This window comes from Poromitra crassiceps, assembly GCF_964638095.1.
Source record: "Poromitra crassiceps genome assembly, chromosome: 6".
Taxonomy (NCBI): Eukaryota; Metazoa; Chordata; class Actinopteri; order Beryciformes; family Melamphaidae; genus Poromitra; species Poromitra crassiceps.
Genome location: NC_139627.1, coordinates 32,321,452 through 32,340,722, shown reverse-complemented (window position 1 = coordinate 32,340,722; position 19,271 = coordinate 32,321,452). Strand labels below are relative to the sequence as shown.

The 19,271-nt window shown below is 43.0% G+C and overlaps 1 protein-coding gene across 1 annotated transcript in view; it reads right to left on the bottom strand.

Moving 5' to 3' along the window:
• Positions 1–6,698: 6,698 nt before the first annotated feature.
• Positions 6,699–19,271, bottom strand: part of stx19 (syntaxin 19) — a 16,288-nt gene continuing 3,715 nt past the window's right edge. The window contains exons 2-5 of the mRNA XM_083639445.1: positions 14,808–15,094; positions 12,056–12,292; positions 8,691–8,903; positions 6,699–7,028 (exon numbers count right to left, since the gene is read on the bottom strand). Coding sequence (XP_083495571.1) covers positions 6,792–7,028; positions 8,691–8,903; positions 12,056–12,292; positions 14,808–15,026 — 906 coding nt within the window. The 5' untranslated portion in view covers positions 15,027–15,094 and the 3' untranslated portion in view covers positions 6,699–6,791. The remainder of the gene's footprint in view (positions 7,029–8,690; positions 8,904–12,055; positions 12,293–14,807; positions 15,095–19,271) is intronic.

Below are 19,271 nucleotides of genomic sequence, written 5' to 3'. Positions count from 1 at the left end.
TTTCAGAAGGGAGACACTGAAAATCTCAAATTCTTTCTGTGGAGCAAGTCCCACATGTAGATGGCATTGCAAATGAATTCTTCGTTGCTTTCTAGCTTTTCTTTTTCTTTTTTTGGAAGGGGGGGGGGGGTCACATTGACACGTACTGATTGGACTGACCAGGCTATAGGAATAGAAGTCGGCAAGTATTCCCATTATTAATACTGTATGTACTGCATATGTGTATATTGGCTCAAAAATATTGATATCACCACCACAATATATAATGCTTTACCTGTGTGATTCCAACAATTTGGCAATTGATGTAAATACCAACAATTAAATTAACATAATTAACTGCGGTGAACCATATACACCTATGTACTATAGTACATACACAGTAGTACATATAGTATATATAGGCCTACATATATAGTGTATGTCCTTTTACAATATACACATTAGTGTCAATTTCTTTTTCAACTGGCACTTCTCTCAGTGAACACTGGATGGCATTCTTGCTGTTCAGCAACCGCAGAGTTCAGAGTAGTGCTGCTTTTTACTTCCAGGTCACAGGGGAGGCACAGACTGCACTACTTTACTGTATTATGAGACATAGAGGGGAGGCACAGACTGCACTACTTTACTGTATTATGAGACATAGAGGGGAGGCACAGACTGCACTATTTTACTGTATTATGAGACATAGAGGGGAGCCACAGACTGCACTATTTTACTGTATTATGAGACATAGAGGGGAGGCACAGACTTCACTACTTTACTGTATTATGAGACATAGAGGGGAGCCACAGACTGCACTATTTTACTGTATTATGAGACATAGAGGGGAGGCACAGACTGCACTATTTTACTGTATTATGAGACATAGAGGGGAGCCACAGACTGCACTATTTTACTGTATTATGAGACATAGAGGGGAGCCACAGACTGCACTACTTTACTGTATTATGAGACATAGAGGGGAGCCACAGACTGCACTATTTTACTGTATTATGAGACATAGAGGGGAGGCACAGACGGCACTACTTTACTGTATTATGAGACATAGAGGGGAGGCACAGACTGCACTACTTTACTGTATTATGAGACATAGAGGGGAGCCACAGACTGCACTACTTTACTGTATTATGAGACATAGAGGGGAGCCACAGACTGCACTACTTTACTGTATTATGAGACATAGAGGGGAGGCACAGACTGCACTACTTTACTGTATTATGAGACATAGAGGGGAGGCACAGACTGCACTACTTTACTGTATTATGAGACATAGAGGGGAGGCACAGACTGCACTACTTTACTGTATTATGAGACATAGAGGGGAGGCACAGACTTCACTACTTTACTGTATTATGAGACATAGAGGGGAGGTACAGACTTCACTACTTTACTGTATTATGAGACATAGAGGGGAGGTACAGACTTCACTACTTTACTGTATTATGAGACATAGAGGGGAGCCACAGACTGCACTACTTTACTGTATTATGAGACATAGAGGGGAGGCACAGACTGCACTACTTTACTGTATTATGAGACATAGAGGGGAGGCACAGACTGCACGGTACTGTATTATGAGACATTTGATAGCTAAAATATATTTTGCTCTAATTTGAGTCTGGTCAGGAAATCAGCAGATCTCGCTCAGTATGAGAGCAGTTAGATAACTATAGAGTGCCCAGATGCACGTGGGTACTCTACCAGACCTGGGTGAAATGTGACAAATAATTTAACCTGCCTGTAGGACCAAATTAGACGGTATAGCTCTTCAGAACAATTTGGAAAGAGTCCAGTAGATGTCAATTTACAGAAAAGTATATGAAATTGACTTTCAAATGACCTAAGCACCTCCACAAATCTTAACTTCCTCTATACGAGGGATCAGCCGAGCAGCATTTTGGTAAACAAACCGCGTCACTGGGTGGCACCGTGAATGCAACCCTATGGAGCCCAAGTGGCGCGAGGCTTGAGTGTCTGACTCTAGCCGGCCAACTCTGTTTACATTTTAAAAACTGTGACAGTTCACACAACTTTAACACAACATGCATATCTATTATACATCAAACTCTTGAGCTAATTCTGCTCTCACTCAGAATGTCAAAATATAAGCGATGTGATTGATAGTTTTTGAGATATTAACGTTTGGCACAACTCGTACTATTAACTGCCGCGGGTTCCGCATTTCTGGGTGGCAAGTGACGTCACGCTGATTCGTCCTATACTCCAAGTTAAAAGCTACATGTAAAATAAAAACTTGCAAATTAAGAATTGTATTACGAAATGTTATTTTAATATACATTATGAACTCAAACCTCATAATTGTAAAATCTAGAGGATCATGGGCTCTATTCTCCCCCTGGCCTTAGGCGCTAAACTGGCCTTAAACGCAAAAAAAACACGCTTTACGCCTGCCTACCGCTGACTCAGGAAGATAGCGTCATGTTTTTACGCCCCGAAACGCACTTTACGCTGAAGAGGCGTGGCGCAGTGCCAGAGTAGGCGTTACGGCCTTAAATACCAGCCTAAAGCGATCTTCCCAACGGGCGTTAATTTTGCAGTTAACGCTTTTCAAAACCAGGCCTTATTCAGTGCGCGGGGATGCACCCACCATAAAAAACAAAACACAACCCTATGTGAAACATACATGTAATCCAGGTTGTATATATATCCGTCGCAAATACAACGTGTTTGAGAGTTTGACAACCGTAAATGGTCGTACTGTTATGTCCGCTCCAACAAGATTTAGCTTACTTGACACGCACTTTTTAAATAAAAACACATTTATGCCATGACTTTACATAATGTATGTCGCATCATTTAGCCTGTGCTGTGATGTGCAGGAGCAGCAGGTAGCCTACAAGTTGTAAAACTAAGCCTGCCCTGAATGAGCCGAGTGGGGGGGCTTGTTCACTATTATGAAACTCATGTGTTTACAACATATAAAGATCATGGAAGTGGATGGTATCAGGAATGTCACCGATAGTTCATGTTCTATATTGTACAGGGAGACCATCAGCCCTGCTGAACACATCTGTATTTGCCTGTAGGTTGAATCGTTTTATGATCTGATGCGCTGAGATATCCAAATTGGCATGAAGAGATGACAGCATGCAGCCGCAACCGCAACTGGACTGGATTGGAGCTTGGAAGGGAAGAATGTGATTGGTTTACTGCAGATCGCCAATGGCCACAGTTGTGAATAATTCTACACTTAAAAAGGCGTGGTTAAATGGTTAGCGCTGCGCAATCTGGCTTTAGCGTCAAGGAAAAATTAGGGAATGCGCGTGACCACGCCCACTAATAGCGCCGCGCCCAGCCATAAACGCAAATTGTTGTTGTTGTTGTTATTATTATTATTATTATTATTGGTGACTGGTGAACCAATGTGCAATATTACCATCATGTCAGATCAGAACACCAGGAAATTGGCGGAAAAGATCATAGGTGATCCACTGCACCCCCTATGGTCTGAGTATGCACTCTTACCTTCAGGGCGAAGGTACTGTATGCCCAGGATGAAAACTAAACGAGGCATTACATCCTTCGTCCCACGCAGCATTCAGCTGCTTAACAAGCTTTAGCTCATAGCTTGATTTCTTAGCACTTTGAATTTGCACCTTGCACCTTGTGCCTTATTGATCATGCAATTTTATGCTTTTTTATGATGTATGTATTTTATGTTTATATATTTTTATTTTTATATGTTGTGCTTTATGTGTGCCTGTGTTCTTTTGGGCTCTCCCTGTGCATAACAAATTCCCTGAGGGGCAATAAAGGTTTCATTCATTCATTCATCATTATCATCATTATTATCTTTATACAGTACTACAATCTGTTTCCATTTTGGGCTTTCAATAATTTCATAAGCTTCCTGTTGATATCTTTCTCTGTTCAAATGTGTCATTCTGGAAGACAGCTCCTTGGACTTAGTTTTTTGCCTGCATGGTGGGAGCTGTCACCGTCTGCATAACGGCTGTGTTGACATAGTGTAGCATCCCTGATGCCCTGCAGCCACTCTCCACAGCTCTCCTGGAACCAAACCAGAGTTTCCTGTCTGGCTCTGGCCCGCCCAGCTTCCCTGCTTTTTGTACCTGAAATCAAACACCGTGGATCACTGACTCACTGCTCACTGACTCACTGACTAAATTGTGCTGAACATTTTAAGATCGATGCGGTACACCCCCCACCACGACAACTAAAAATTATGTGGGAAACACTATATATATATATATATATATATATATATATATATATATATATATATATATATATATATATATGTACACACACACACACACACACACACACACACACACACACACACACACACACACACACACACACACACACACACTTACTTACTGTACATTACTGTACCTGGAATAGGTCAGCTATTTCTTATTTCCTACTCTATTGTATGACAGTGACAATAAGCAGGTATTACAATAGGTGAAGCTAGCGATGACTAAGTGTAAGCAGGTGCAGGTCTCTCTTTACTCTCTCAGTGTTTATATTACATCCCAGTGGTGCTTCGCTCAATGGGAGCATTCCACCCAGTTTAGGGCCATTGTTCCCCTTTTGTCTAGACTAGAGCACTTCTCCAAGTGACGAGCAATACGCAGGGGGCAGCTGGAGCAGCACATCTGAATCATGTAACAGTCAGTTGAAGGGTTTAGACATGAATATTGCCTGAAATGTATAACTCTATATCCCATCTTCAGTCGTCCTATTTTGACTCACGCTAGCAGCTGACTTGCAATTGAATGGTATTCCGCAGTTGTTGTCGTTTTTATTAGCCAGGAACAATTTTGCCACCTTTTTCAATTGGTGGATATGCCATTTTGGAGCTAAATTCAGTTAATCAAGGTGATAGCTGTGCTACATTACTTTGCAGTCGTCCTTTGAAATGCAATTAGACATTATTTCAAATTGTAAAACAACTTCTTCATAAATATGTGGATCTATAATGAAATGGGTAGATATGCAATCGCTCAAAATCTCTGAATATGAAATGTTTTCCACTGAGCTAAACTTTAAATTGTGCTGAATAGTCTACATGTATGAGTCTCTGATGTGTCCACATGTCCATACAAAAATAAGTGGTTAATAAGTATCAGTCTTGCTAATCTACTTTAGAAGTCCTTATTGCGTGCTCTCCTCTTGTTTGTGACCTCTGTCAGATGACAGTGAAGGTGTCCATAAAGCAGCACTCTTGGTGAGTAGTGCTCACCGAACTGTCTCTTCCAATAGCAGTCTTCATATCCTCTTGAAACAAGTGCCTCAATTATCGCGTCTGGCCTTTACACCTAACTGGTTTGTAGGCTATGTTCTGTTGACTTGATTTTCTCTGCTGCTCGGTTCAACAGCAAAAACCGCAGTACCTTAAAGGATCAGTCTTTAACCCACAAATGAAAATGCTTTCATTATCTACTCACCCCCATGCTGATGGAAGGGTGCGTACGTTTTTTATTCCACCAAACAATTGTGGAGTTTCACAGCAAGTGAAAAAGACTCCTGCACACTGTCTGCTTCATTTGCAATTAAAAAATCTTAATGATATAAGAAGAACATTGTTTCGTTACGCAGACCTTCAGGAGATACTTTTTCCGGCTCAAAAAGAATGTGCTGATGGTCTGCATACCCAAACGTTCTTCTCATTAAAACTTTCATTGCAAATGAAGCAGACAGCGTGCGGGAGCACTTTGTTTCACTTGTGTAGGCTCTTGCTCTTCTCCTACACACACCTGCCGTTTTTAGGTGTGCAAAAGCTCTGCTCCTTGGAGTTCCACGGCAAAACACAATGCTCTGATCCGTGAAGTTCCACGGAGAAACACAAACTCTGCTCTTTGGAGTTCCACAGCAAAACACTGTTGCAGAATTCTCCTCAACAAATTGAAGTGGATGGGGTCCAACTTCCATTCTGCTCACCTGGCATAATCAGTGGGCAAGCTCTGACGTTTTCCCACGAAGACGTGGAAGTAATCCTGAAAGATGTAGTTCCTCGAATGGCCACTTGAGGCAGGACTCAGAAGTCCCGTCGTTCCCGTTCACCCCCATGTTAAAATACCCCACTTTGTAATAGTGATTAAGCATCTTTACAGCCTGGACCGAAACACGGTTTTGGTCTATATGGCAATGGCAATGGCTAATTTCACCTTTTCATACAGGAACAACTGTAGGGGGGGGTCATTTCTTATATAATTCGCCCTTTTGGAGTAAAATAGATGATATAAAAGTGGGTAATTGACAGGTCGTCTGTCCAGTGATCACACAGCTTGCCAATCACGGACCAATAGCAGGCGGAGCTGCGGCTCTGGGAAACCCCCATCTCACATGAGCTGAGCAAGGACCCCAAGATGGCGACAGACAATACTTTGTTGCAAAACGCAAGTCCAAAAAAGAAGACGGTTTCTCCATATTATTTAGGTCAGTGGGCATAATTCAAGTCTCCACAAGCCCTGAGATGCCAAGTTGAGTTGAAAACATGTCATTTACACCCTGTTTTTAGCTGAGATCTTCACTGTAGCCAGGTGTTCCAAGAAGGTGGAAGGTGTGTGTGTGTGTGGGGGGGGGGGGGGGGGGGGGAAGGGGGGGTACTGTAGCCTGCTACAGTGAAGAATTCTGCAAAGGTGTTTTGGTTTTGTGGACTAACCAACTTCACCCGTCCTTCCATCGATAGATAATAGATAGATAATAGATAGATAATAACTGAATTTTAATTTTTTTCATACTTTTGACCGCCAAGGTTCAACATCCCTCAACACCGAACAAGAAATCAGTGAATCCCTGTTTCATAAGCAGCATCTCCAGGGAGGGCAGCAGCAGCAGCACAGCTGTCGGAGGGGGTTCTTCTTCTTGTACCTGGCGGCCATCTTGAACTTCTCATTGGAGGTGATCACATAGTCCTGAGTCCTCTCCACTTGGGTCTGTATGTGCTCAATGTAGCTGCCTTGTTCCTCCACCAGCATGAAGATGTCCATGAACAAATCCCTCAGCTCCTTCATGTTGCTCTCCAGGTTCACCAGCTCCTGTTGGTGCAGAGGGGTGATGGGGTTAATACAGTGACTAGTGCAGTCTGTGCTTGTTCCAAGGACAGAATTTTATTTCAAAGGTGGTGGGGTGGGTGGCACCAGTACAGGCTCAAGTCCTCAAAAGGGCTTTAGTTTTTGCCGGACCCCGATGGGCCGGCCTAGAAGAGTCTCACTCACTAGGCCCGTTTACATGGAGCCTTTTAATCAGATTGTAATAGGTGTAAAAGCCCAAACAGATAAAAAATGCTCCATATAAACGCCTCAATCAGATTAAACAGGCCCAAACCGATAAAAAGTTCAATTGGTTGCAGAGGGGTAGTTTAAACCTTTTCATAAACCGATCAAAAGAAAAATGCTATCCTATAAATGATGAAACTGATCGCTCTCTGGCTGCGTTCTTTCTGCGCATGCACATGACGGACATGACGGACAGTCGGACATTTTCTAGTTTGGAATCAGAGCACCGTGGAGCACGTACGCAGTCAGACAACAATTGCAGTTAGGAGGACCGTGTACGTATCGCTTGTTAAGGAGGACTAGATGCATCTGTAAACTGACTTCTTTACATCTGAGGACGCATCGCTGCATAAGAATCTAAGATGTCTGCTTTCTACCTCAATCGGTGCTGTCGTACTCCTCAAAGTAATGTTACAGGCTGGTTTCGGATTATTTTTGACCATGTGTAAAACTGAATGACAAATTATAGCTGGCTAAACTAGAGCTGTGCTGCAATGGTGAGAGTATTGTAAACAATGCAAGATGCCGCTCTGCATCTTGATCCAAGCACGTTTTCTGCATTATATTTCCAGTAAAAAAAAAAAAAAAAAAAAAACATATCGGCAAACATTCCGATACAGATATGACGTTTGACAGCCAAATGAGGCCATATACTGTATCTACTCCAAAGTCAAACTCCAAAGTCAAATTTGGACTCCCTTAGGCAGTAAGGGAGTCCAAAGATTCAGCAAACCTCCCCAGAATTACTAGCTCAAAACGCCACTGAATGACCAATTTGAGATAAGATGTTAACCAGTTCGAGTCACACGCTTTCTATTAAGCCCACCAGCGTTGATATCTGTTGGCCAGTTTGTTGATAATAGAGCACTATTCTGTCTTCTAAACAAACGCTTTTACAGAGATAGAGGGAAACATGGCCACATAGTGTTTCCGGTCACTTCCGTTGTATCGCAGACAAAGAGATTATTGCGGCAAGAGGCGAAGCTGTTCTGCTTTTTTGACACCAGCGTGATGAGCCTTCTGTTCTTATCAATGTCAATTCTTTGGCGCAAATGATGACGTGCGACTATACAAGATGGATCTTAGAAAGTGTTCTTAGAACACAAACGGTTATACAGGTAGGAAAACTGACTGGAGGGGAGTGAGGCTTACTCACTGTACAGCACGGCCACTGGCTAACGTTAGACCCAGACGTTCAAGCAGGTCTGGAAGTTTTGGTGACAAATGGTATTATGATGGCATTAGATGCAGACTTTGCCATAGCTTAGGGCAGTGGTTCCCAACCTGTGGTACGGGTAGCACTGGTGGCTCCCTCCCTGTCATACTTTCATAGGGTGGTCATTTCTGAGGTGGTACTTGGTGTAAAAAGGTTGAGAATCACTGGTGTAGGGTTTATTGAGTTTCTGCTGGTCTTGGCCTTACCTTGTGTCGCTGTTCGATCTCAGAGAGTTGTGAGCGTGTGATCCTGGCATCATTCAGCAGGTTCTCATTGAAGACCTCCCATTTTCCTGTGACAACCATCTCATTCACCTCCTCCTCCGTCACCTCCCGTCCTGACACCTCCAGCTGACGGATAATAAAGTGCTTGCAGTGCTCCTGCTTGGTCAGCAGACCATCGTTATACTGCCGCATTACCTAAACATCATGTTTGGAAGAGAGAGAGAAAGAGAGAATGAAAGAGGAGGCGAGGAGGTGAAAAACAATGAGAGTAAAAATAAGGAGACCTCAAATAGGACGACGGCAGATCAAAAGTCTACAGCTTCAGGTTAGGGATGGGCATCGAATTTTGAATTTTCGAATAATCGTTGGTATTATCAAGGTCGACTTTAATTATTGAAAGTCGAAATTCGAAAATAAAAATAAAAATGTTTTTTTTTTTTTTTTTGTGAGTGAAATGTTGCATTGTCTCCCCTGATTCTAAGTATAGTCTAATCGCTTGGTTTGAGCAAGTAAAACAATTTTTATAAGCATTTTAAGCAAGGTTTATGGAAAAATGAATGGCGGATGAAATCCCATGAAGAGGGAGAGGGGGTGACTTTGGCACCCTTTGGCACTCAGACCTGAGCCTACTAAATATTTAATGAACCACTCATGATTGTCAAAACTGTTTTTTATTTTCGAAAATGTCATGTAACATGTTCTTTACTTCAGTGGTGCAATGCTTGTTTGAGCTAAAAATCCACAGCAGAAGCTTTTTCTATTACCGTAATTAATAAAGCCTTAGACTTAGAATCAGGGGAGACAATGCAACATTTCAAAATTTACATTTTTTTTCCCCTTCGAATTTCGATTAAAAGTCGACTTTGGCCAGCGAATTTCGAATAGTGTTTTTGCTAGAAATGCCCATCCCTACTTCAGGTCCATGTTGAGGTTATTTTTCTGTTTGGGTAACATCTTTGTTGCCAAGAGTTAATTGCTCTGACTGCACTTCCAAGGACTGACTTGTCAATCAAACTGTGGCCATGAGTATTTCATCCACCTTGGATTTTCTGTTGATGCAGTTTCTGTGAGTGCCTGTAGGTGCCGCTCTTTTCTTTGTCTGTTCAGCTATGGTGACCATAACTGCTCATGCTAACTATGCAGTTCTTCTTCTGTTTATTCCAAACAAACTGCTGGAAACATGATGCACGTCACTTACTGTGTGCACCAGCCCTACCGCAGTAAAAGCTTTCATGCACTGGCTACAGGTTGAACTGCTATTGTTATATGACAATGACAGCTAGTAGCAAAATATTTTCTACCCACAACCTCTGTTCTTATATTGGGAAAAGGGGACATACGGATGACAAGTGCTAGAGAGTTGAGATTTGAGGGGTAGGTAGGATTAGTGGCTATAGGGGGATATGGGTGGTGTTTGGGGTGGGGGGCATAGAGATAGGAAGGTGGCAGAGAGACGGGATTCGAGGGGTGGGTGGATAGGTGGATTGGGTAGGCTAGGGCATTCACCAACTAGTCGACTAGTCAACTAGTAAAACCACTAGTCGACACTGTGCATGGTAGTCGACTAGTCGTCATTCTTGGTTTTCCCTGTTTCCATAGTGCAGTGCAGTACAGCAGATATGTCACTGGGGGGCACTGTGAGTGTGTTGACTGCCAAAATAGCAGAAGGGATAGCTGAGGAAGAAGAGAGCATTACAAAAATGGCGGACTCATAGTTTGGAAATAGTAAAAATATTTTACATTAACAGATAAAACCGTCACCTGCAAGATATGTAAGGCGACAACAGCAGTACCAGCGCTATTTATAACCATCGCTCACCCGGTACTACCGCAGGCAGCAGCAGCAACGTGACTACTTTGTGGATTATCATAATGGAATAACGTTTACCACCATCATGCACTTATTATGGCGTTTCATGGTAAGTAAGTTTAGCATTTCTGTTTGCTCTGCGTTTCCCTTTATACTTTTTCTTACAATAGCCACTATTTATTAAACCCATTATCATAGAGATGGCGATGTTAGACACATGTGTTTGACGCACGGGTAAAATGTGTCAATCTAGTGCTCATTCCGCATTGGCAACAATGAATGTATCAGTCACTTAATGTTTATTTCAATGAACCATTCGTAAACGTTATGCAATCTGTGGACATGCATGCATAGGGGCGGCTTTAGCTCAGGAGGTAGAGCGGGTCGGCCAATGACGCAAGGGTTGGCGGCTCGATCCCCACTCCCTCCCAGCTGCCGTCGCTGTGTCCTTGGGCAAGACACTTAACCCTCCTTGCTCCCGATGGTGTGTAGGCACCCTGCGTGGCAGCCTGCCGCCATTGGTGTATGAATGGGTGAATGTAGACTATCTACTGATTGTAAAGCGCTTTGGATAAAAGCGCTATATAAATGCAGGCCATTTACCATTTACCATGTTAATTGTCGAGATTGCTATAGTAGTTTCACAAGTTATATCTGAAGTTGATCTCTGGGGATAACTACTTTAGTGCATCATACGCTATTCATCAGTCTGTATGATGCGCTATTCAGAGCGACCGAAGGTGGACATAACGTTCGTTGTTGTTGAACATAGATGATAGATTTGTTTTAACAATCATTTTCTACATTATGCCATGTTAACTAAACACAATTTAAACTATTTGGAGAAATTAGTGGCGTTGTTACTGCAGTCACTCAATCAGCATATCCAGCTCAGACAAGCGTGCTAGGTTTAGTCCAATCAGATCGCGGTTAATTTGTAAACAACCTCTCTGCTGAGCTGAGCCAATCAAGGGTTCAGCTTTTCACATACCCCCAGGTTGGTCCCACCTAGCACCTAAGTTATGCCTGCATCTCAATAGCCCTGCTGCCTGGTTGTATTTGAGACCTTCTGACGTGCATTGAGTGTTTTTAATGGGGGAGGAAAAAAATCGGACTAGTCGACTAGTCGACTACCTTTAGGAACAACTAGTCGACTAGTAAAATTCACTAGTCGTGAATGGGTGGTGTTTGGGGGACGGGTGGGAGGGTGGGTGGAGGGGCCATAGGGGGAATTGCGCCGTGGGCTTAAAGGTTTGCACTTTTTTTTTCATATAAGGCAAGTTTAGATGTTGAAGAATGCACTCATACAACAAACAACAGTTTTAGGATCACTAAATACTTATAATTTGTTAGCAAACTAAGCTTGTTCAGGGCAAACCAAGCTTGTTAACCAACTTTCAGGGCAGTTTTCTCTGAATCTTGCTTTTAGGAGTACCAACATTCAAGTAAGGACACAGAATGCATCCACACGATCACTGAAGTGCAGGTATAGAAGGGTGTTCGAAAGCAGAGTTAAGAGCCTAGTTATATGTTCTACCTGTTGGAAGTGTCGGTGCAGTGCTGCGTGCTGTGAGCGTTGGATCCTGGTTGTGACTGCAGTAGGGCCCTGCTGCTCCTCGGTTCTCTGGGCCTGTTTGGACAGGCCGTCCAGACGTCTGTGGAGGCTCTCGGCCTGGAGCTTAATGCCCCGTGTGATGCTGCTCTCCTTCTTCATCACGCTGAAACGACGCATGGTGGCGACCAGGGTCTTCTGCTGCTGGCTGAACTTGATAACCTACACAAGGTGGGTAAAGGTTTTCTTAGTGTTAGTATCTCAGGAAGTGTAATTAATTAAAAAGTAATGAAATTGCTTTACTTGTAACTTGGTATGAAAAGTAATTATTTACATTACTCATTACATTACTATGACTCATGACATCACTGATTACATTTAGTCTTATGACATCACTGATTACATCATCCGTGATGTCACAATGCCTCCTTGTGTGTGTGTGTGTGTGTGTGTGTGTGTGTGTGTGTGTGTGTGTGTGTGTGTGTGTGTGTGTGTGTGTGTGTGTGTGTGTGTGCGTGCGTGCGCGTGCGTGCGCGCGCGTGCGTGTGTGTGTGTGACATCACTTCCGGGACACAAAATTGAAACAACAAACATTGACCACATTGCCAAATTTAGATAGATAGATAGATAGATAGATAGATAGATAGATAGATAGATAGATAGATAGATAGATAGATAGATAGATAGATAGATGATGGGCATGATTGAAGGAAAGCCTGTGTGGGAATTTAGCCAGGGCACCGCAGTTACATCACTCCAGGCACCGGGGTTATGCCACCCAGAGAACTGGGTTACACCCCTACTCTTGCAAAGAGTGCTGATGGCATCCTTATTGACCACAGAGAGTCAGGATCTCGGTTTAACGTCTCATCCGAAGGATGGTGCTCACTCACAGGACAGAGTCCCTGTCTCTGCCCTGGGGCATTTGTGGAGCTTATTCGTGACACCAGAGGGAAGAGCACCTCCTACTGGTCCTCCAACACCACTTCCAGCACCAAGCAGTCTCCCATCCAAGGTAGGGCTGTGCGATTTTGCCTAAAACTAAAATTGACGATTTTTTCTCTCAAAACTCGATTTTCGATTTCGATTTCGATTTATTATACTATTATACATCTCTAAACATTTGTTGCCCTGCAGAGCTCTTTTTCCCCCTTTTTTCCATAATTGACAATTTACGCTTTTACTCTGAAGGCAGAACAACCCAACTTCCTGTTTTAGCTTGCCGCTGCTATGCCTAACTTCCTGGCTGTTGCTTGCTAACATGACACTGGTGGATTTGCGTGTTCCTCCGTGAGATAATTATATTAGTGTCTAAGCGACCACCCGTGCTCAGAGTTATATCTGTACTAGAATAACACAAAGTCACAACAGGAATGCGTGGAACTGCGATAGCAATTCAGACACACAGGGACAGGTGAGTCAGCTGAGGCTGCTAACTTACAGCCATGAATACAGCCAATCTATCAGTACTCGGTGGCCTCACGTGTTGTTTTGTTATTATGTGAACTGTAAAGGCAACGTTTCATCGTCCGGTGATAACGTCTGTGTTCGTGTGCGCGCGTGAGTGTGTTGTGGCAATCGTTATCTTGTAGGCTACAGCCCGCAGTGCAACAAGCTGCACTCAGTGCTCACTCTGTGCTTTTTGGTCGGAGGTGTTGAAATAAGTCCATTGAGCTGCTGTCTTTAGTAGCCAGTATCACAGCCTCTAGAGTCTAGAGAGACTTTACAGCGGGGAGAATGGACAAGTAGCAGCATGCGTACATGAGAGAGAGCCGCCCCGCGTAACGTACTTACCCTAGTTAAAGTGAAAATCAAATTTAAATTTTTTAATAAAAAAAAAAAAAAAAAAAAACGATTTTACGATTTTAATTTTTTTAACATCGTCCTAACTAATTAATTCGATTATGATTCAAAATCGATTAATCGCACAGCCCTAATCCAAGGACTAACCACAGCCAGCCCGGACCTGCTTCCCCAGCAAGCCAGCGATGTAACACAGGAGCAGTGTTTCCCACAGGATTTTGAGAATTTGTGGTGGGGGACCGCAGACCCCCTAGGGGGGTGCGGCGGCATGCCCCCCCTTGAGATTTTTTTAAACATTTTAAAGTAAAATGCATGAATTTGGTGTACTTTGAGAAATCTTAAGAGCAAAATTAAAAGGCTAGATCTATGAAGAACATGTCATCATTACTGTGCTGTGGGTTTACAATGACAAACAAAATTTCTCCCTATAGGTCAGGGATACTCAACTTGCTTTGCCACTTTCGTGAAATGATAGAAGGCGAGGGGCCAGTTAATAAACAAACAATATACATTTTTCTGTAGCGGATTGTAGGTTTTTGGGGTGTCAGCCAGAGTTTAGGCTGACAGTGTTGTGCACACCGGATAGTTAGTTAAGTTAGTTAGGTTAAGTACATACATAAGTGCCTGGGTAGCGAGCAGATGGCGGTATTTGACAATTTAGCAGCTAAATCATAGATTATTGAAAGATATTCTATATCCCAGACTGAAATGCTATAACAGAAGTATTGGCCAGAATGACATGAACATTTATTGGACACTTATTCAGCGGATATCTTGCATGTTGCGTTCAGGTGCACTGTAAAAAAAAAAAAAAAAAAAAAATCTTTTTTTTTTTTTTTTGGTCAACATCTTATTGTGGCGGTCAAAATATTATTGTGGCGGCCCGCCACAAATTCCTTTATGTATGGGAAACACTGCCAAAAATAAAGCTTACCTCGTTCTCCAGCTCCGTGATGTCATTCCGGATACGCTGAGCCTCAGTCAGGAAGCTGTTAATGATTGGCTCCTCCTCGAACAATACTGCCTGCTGCGTTATCACCCCGACCGCTACCGGGTCATCAGGGTCACCCTCATCTGAGAATGAGTTGGTATCTTCACCTGCCTCAGAAAACTCCTGTGCCCTCTGGTGGAGCTCCTCCAAGCGGTCCTTCATTGTGGGAGGCCTCACAGGAAAGCTCGCTCCTCAGGACACGAGGTTCCTACTGGTGACACCTTAGGACACTAAGGAAAGAGAAGACAAGAGAAGGAAAGATAGAACTGAGTGATCCCTCTGGCAAACTGTCAGTTATGTCAAGAATATGCTCCTCCACCACAAATTGGATTATGCGACAGACATATTAATTTGACAGTGTATGCCGCCAATTCCACTCTTTATTATGCGGCCCCCACATGTACAGAGCTCAGGTTCTGTCTAGTGAGCTTAGCATATAACTGGATAAAAACAAATAAACGTATACTTAATATATCAAAAACAACGTGCATACTTTTCGGTTCTAATTATAGATTATCACACAATCCTAAAATTAATTTACAGATAGAGGGTCAAACTATACATGTAAAAACAGTGAAGCTTCTAGGACTTTGGCTTGACTGTACATTGTCTTGGTCCGATCACATCAACAAGGTGATTGCCAAAATGGGCAGAGTGGTTGCCATTACATGGAAGTGCAATGTTCAGTGGTTTTTGTTCAGTGTTTTTATGTCATTTATATGACTGCTCTGTAGTATGGTAATCTGCATCCAATGGTCTACTCAGAAAGTTACAAGTAGCTCAAAACAAGGCATCTAGGCACCCATCCACCATCCTATTTCACGTATTTACATTTTTAGATATTGTGCTCATTTCACAAAATGCTTTTGAAAGAAGGCCTATAAGGCCTCTTGAAGCCTATAATGATCACAATGTTTTGCTGTGTTCGGGATATTTGTGGGCGGAAACATGTTCAGAGCCCCACATGGGGGCGTATAGCGCCCAGCCAATAACATTGCTCAAAACGGAGCAGCCCAGCCAATAACATCATTCAGAGTGGAATAGCCCAGCAGAGCAAAGTCAGCAGACTCCATTCTGCAAATGAAGCTAGGAAATGCGGCTCCTTCCCAGAAAGGAGCTTATACCTGCCTGGTTTGGAGGCGTGTGTATGTTTAATTGTGCTTTCATAGGAAATGATGATCGAAGTCATGATGACACATGACTTGACAAGGGCCACCAGGCCGAAACGTTGTCTATTTATTAAACTCATTGCATCGGAGCCAGTGTGCGGTTTCTATTTTTCCTATGGATTCTTGTCCGTCACCAGCACCTCACTGAGATTTCACGGTCTGCATTCTCTCCATTTTTGATAATTGTGCTTTCATAACATAACCGCTGTGAAACTATGCGGAAAAAAAGTTGAATACCGTCGTTTCACAGGTTTTGTACTGCTCGCTCTCCCCATTCACTGTCAACCTCGCTGCACGCAAACACTGTCGCATTGTAGAGAGGTCTGCAGTGTGTTTGCAAACAGCAAGCTGGAGTCTGCTCAGAGGCCTACATGTATACCACGAAGCAAGAGTAGTGGCTTAGCGAGTTAACTTCAGGTTTAACCCTAGGTTTGCCGTACCACGACGCTAGTTAACTTCTTACCGAGATAGATCACCATAGCAACTTATGCTCTACAGCTAACCTGCTTTGTAGCAGGTTAAGTTCAGAGGATAAGATCAAAACCCATGAAGGGACAGGGACAGATCCTGGATCTGCTTATCCTATATTCGTGGTATGAGCCTCAGGCATACAGGGAAATTCTGCATAGTATGCCTTTAAGTTTTGGTCCGAGTGAAATGTTCTATGGTCTCTCATGATTCCAAATATGGTTGAATCGCTAAAAGTAAAACTGTTTTTATAAGCATTTTACAAAATGCAGATGGAAAAAAATAATGACGGACGAATGGCTCTGGTGCGTATGCCTAAACTGGAAGTGGGCGTGACTTTGGCTCTCTATAACTGGTTAGCTGCCTGTGTGTGAGTCCAACCTTGACCAGTGTTTGTTTACATCATTATCATTTCATCTGTCATGATGTCTAAGACTCTCGGCTGATCCTCCAAACAGACATGTATTTTTATCCATATGAAAACAGCGTGAGACCAACCAACCAGCACAAAGTTTATCTGCAACATCAGTCAGACTGACTCCAGCTTATTCTCTCATGAGAACAGCTTGTTGTGTTGTTTGTGTTTAAGTAGGCTGGTCATGCATTTTCCTTTGCCAGCCATCGACTCACATCTCTAAAACAATGAAGACTGTGGGGAAAGTGACCTTGATGAACGCACACATGCGCGCGCACTGACAGATCTGAATATTGTTTAAGGGGATAGATCGAGTTTTGAATTAAAAAGCAACTGTTAAATATTGAACACGTCACTGTCAACTCTAATGTGCAAATGTGTGCCTGTGACTCTGGCAGCGAAGCCAAAACAGAACAAGTAACAGAACAAGTGGCTTTGATTAAAACAATGAGATACAGAAACAGACATTCTGAATTTTTTTGCCAACCACTAATTCAAATGGAATACCTACATGGAACACTGGGATTGTGGTTTTGGAGGGAGCATTTTGGACCTAACAGAACCATTTGGAAGACTGTGTTATTTGGGTGGGGTGGATCGAGTGTTTGGCTGCTGGGAAATGGAGCATTGCAAATCACAGACTATCACATTACCGGATGCATTTCAAACAGGAAAGACCCTATTTTGTCTGTGCGTGCATGTGTGTGCGTGCGTGTGTGTGTGGCTCAGGAGGTAGAGCGGGTTGTCCACTAATCAGAAGGTCGGTGGTTCGATCCCCGGCTCCTCCAGTCCGCATGTCGAAGTGTCCTTGGGCAAGACACTGAACCCCGAATTGCTCCCGATGGCTGTGCCAGCACCCTGCGTGGCAGCTGGCCGCCCTCGGTGTGTGAATGGGTGAATGTAGGCACATTGTAAAGCGCTTTGGATAAAAGCGCTATATAAATGCAGTCCATTTACCATTTACCATGTGTGTGTGTGTGTATGTATCAATTTTGTCTGTACATGACATGTGTGTGCATTCATGTTTACGCGCGCGCGCGCGTGTGTGTGTGTGTGTGTGTGTGTGTGCGTGCGCGCATGCGTGTCATTTGGAATATGCAGACGTATGTGGACGTTTTTGTCTGTGCTTTCGAGTAGTGCCTATCTGCAGAGCCGGAGAGCCCAGCCAGCAGCAGCAGCCACCGCGCTGATACCCACCGCGCTGCACTGATACGTGCCAGCCTAGTTCTTCGCAACAGCGCCGCCGTGGAGTGAATTGAGAATTGAGCGCTACTTACTGAATGTGAAGAATGTGAATCAAGTTTTATTTGTTTAACAATAACAATTCGGGTTTCTAGTCGAAGTGTGAGTCTGTAACCACGATCAGCCTTACGCTGCAAACTTAGCTTAGGAAATTGAGCAAAACAAACTGTTAGCAATATAGCATGTTAGCCTGGGAGAAGCTAACGTTAGCTAAATGCCGGAGGCTAGCACGACATATCGGTCCGTAAGCCACGTGAAAACCATCGACATAAATAAGAAACATGTTTAACACGGATGTTTTTTTATGACCATACCCTAACCAAGTTGTTTCACTACTTGTTAACAACAACCAACCTTCAAGGTGTAACGTTAATTCATGTTTTAATTTTGGTTACAAAGGTCAACAAACGCATTAGCGTTAGCTTTTCTCATAGCCTATTTAGTTAGGCCTCATTTGTTAAGCGAACCTGATTTTGGAATTCTATGTATAGATTAATTATCTTTCATCTTCAAAAGTTTGTTAATCCACAATACAGTAGGTGCTATAATCAGCCAGTCCCTTCATTTTGATATGGATGAGATATTTGGCTGAAATATAATAATCCCATAAGGGATGGGCTGTGTTGTGTTGGGGCAGCCAGACACGAAAATAAAATTATCATGAATAAATGTAATAATATATATTATGTGGAAGTAGCATTTGTCATCCAATTCAGCCAATAGTAGTAGGGGCTACTCAATTCGGCTGCTATCAGTGCGGTAGCATTTTGTCATCCAATTCGCTAGGTGACGCTGTCACGCGGCGGGTATCAGTGCGGCGGCTGCTGCTGCTGCTGGGGTCTCTGGCTCTGCAGATAGGGACTATTGGTGCTTTTAGCTGCTGGCTGATCCCTGACAGAAACTTAACTTAACAACTTAAACTTAACATAACATAACAACATAAGTCAATTCAACCTCTTTAATAAACCATATACTGTAGATGTCCTTAGTTTATCTAAAGCAATGTAAATAAAGTACTCTATCTATCTATCTATCTATCTACAGTATCTATCCATCTATCTATCTATCTATCTTATGGTGTAACAACAAAGTTCAGCAGCAATTCAAGGTGCA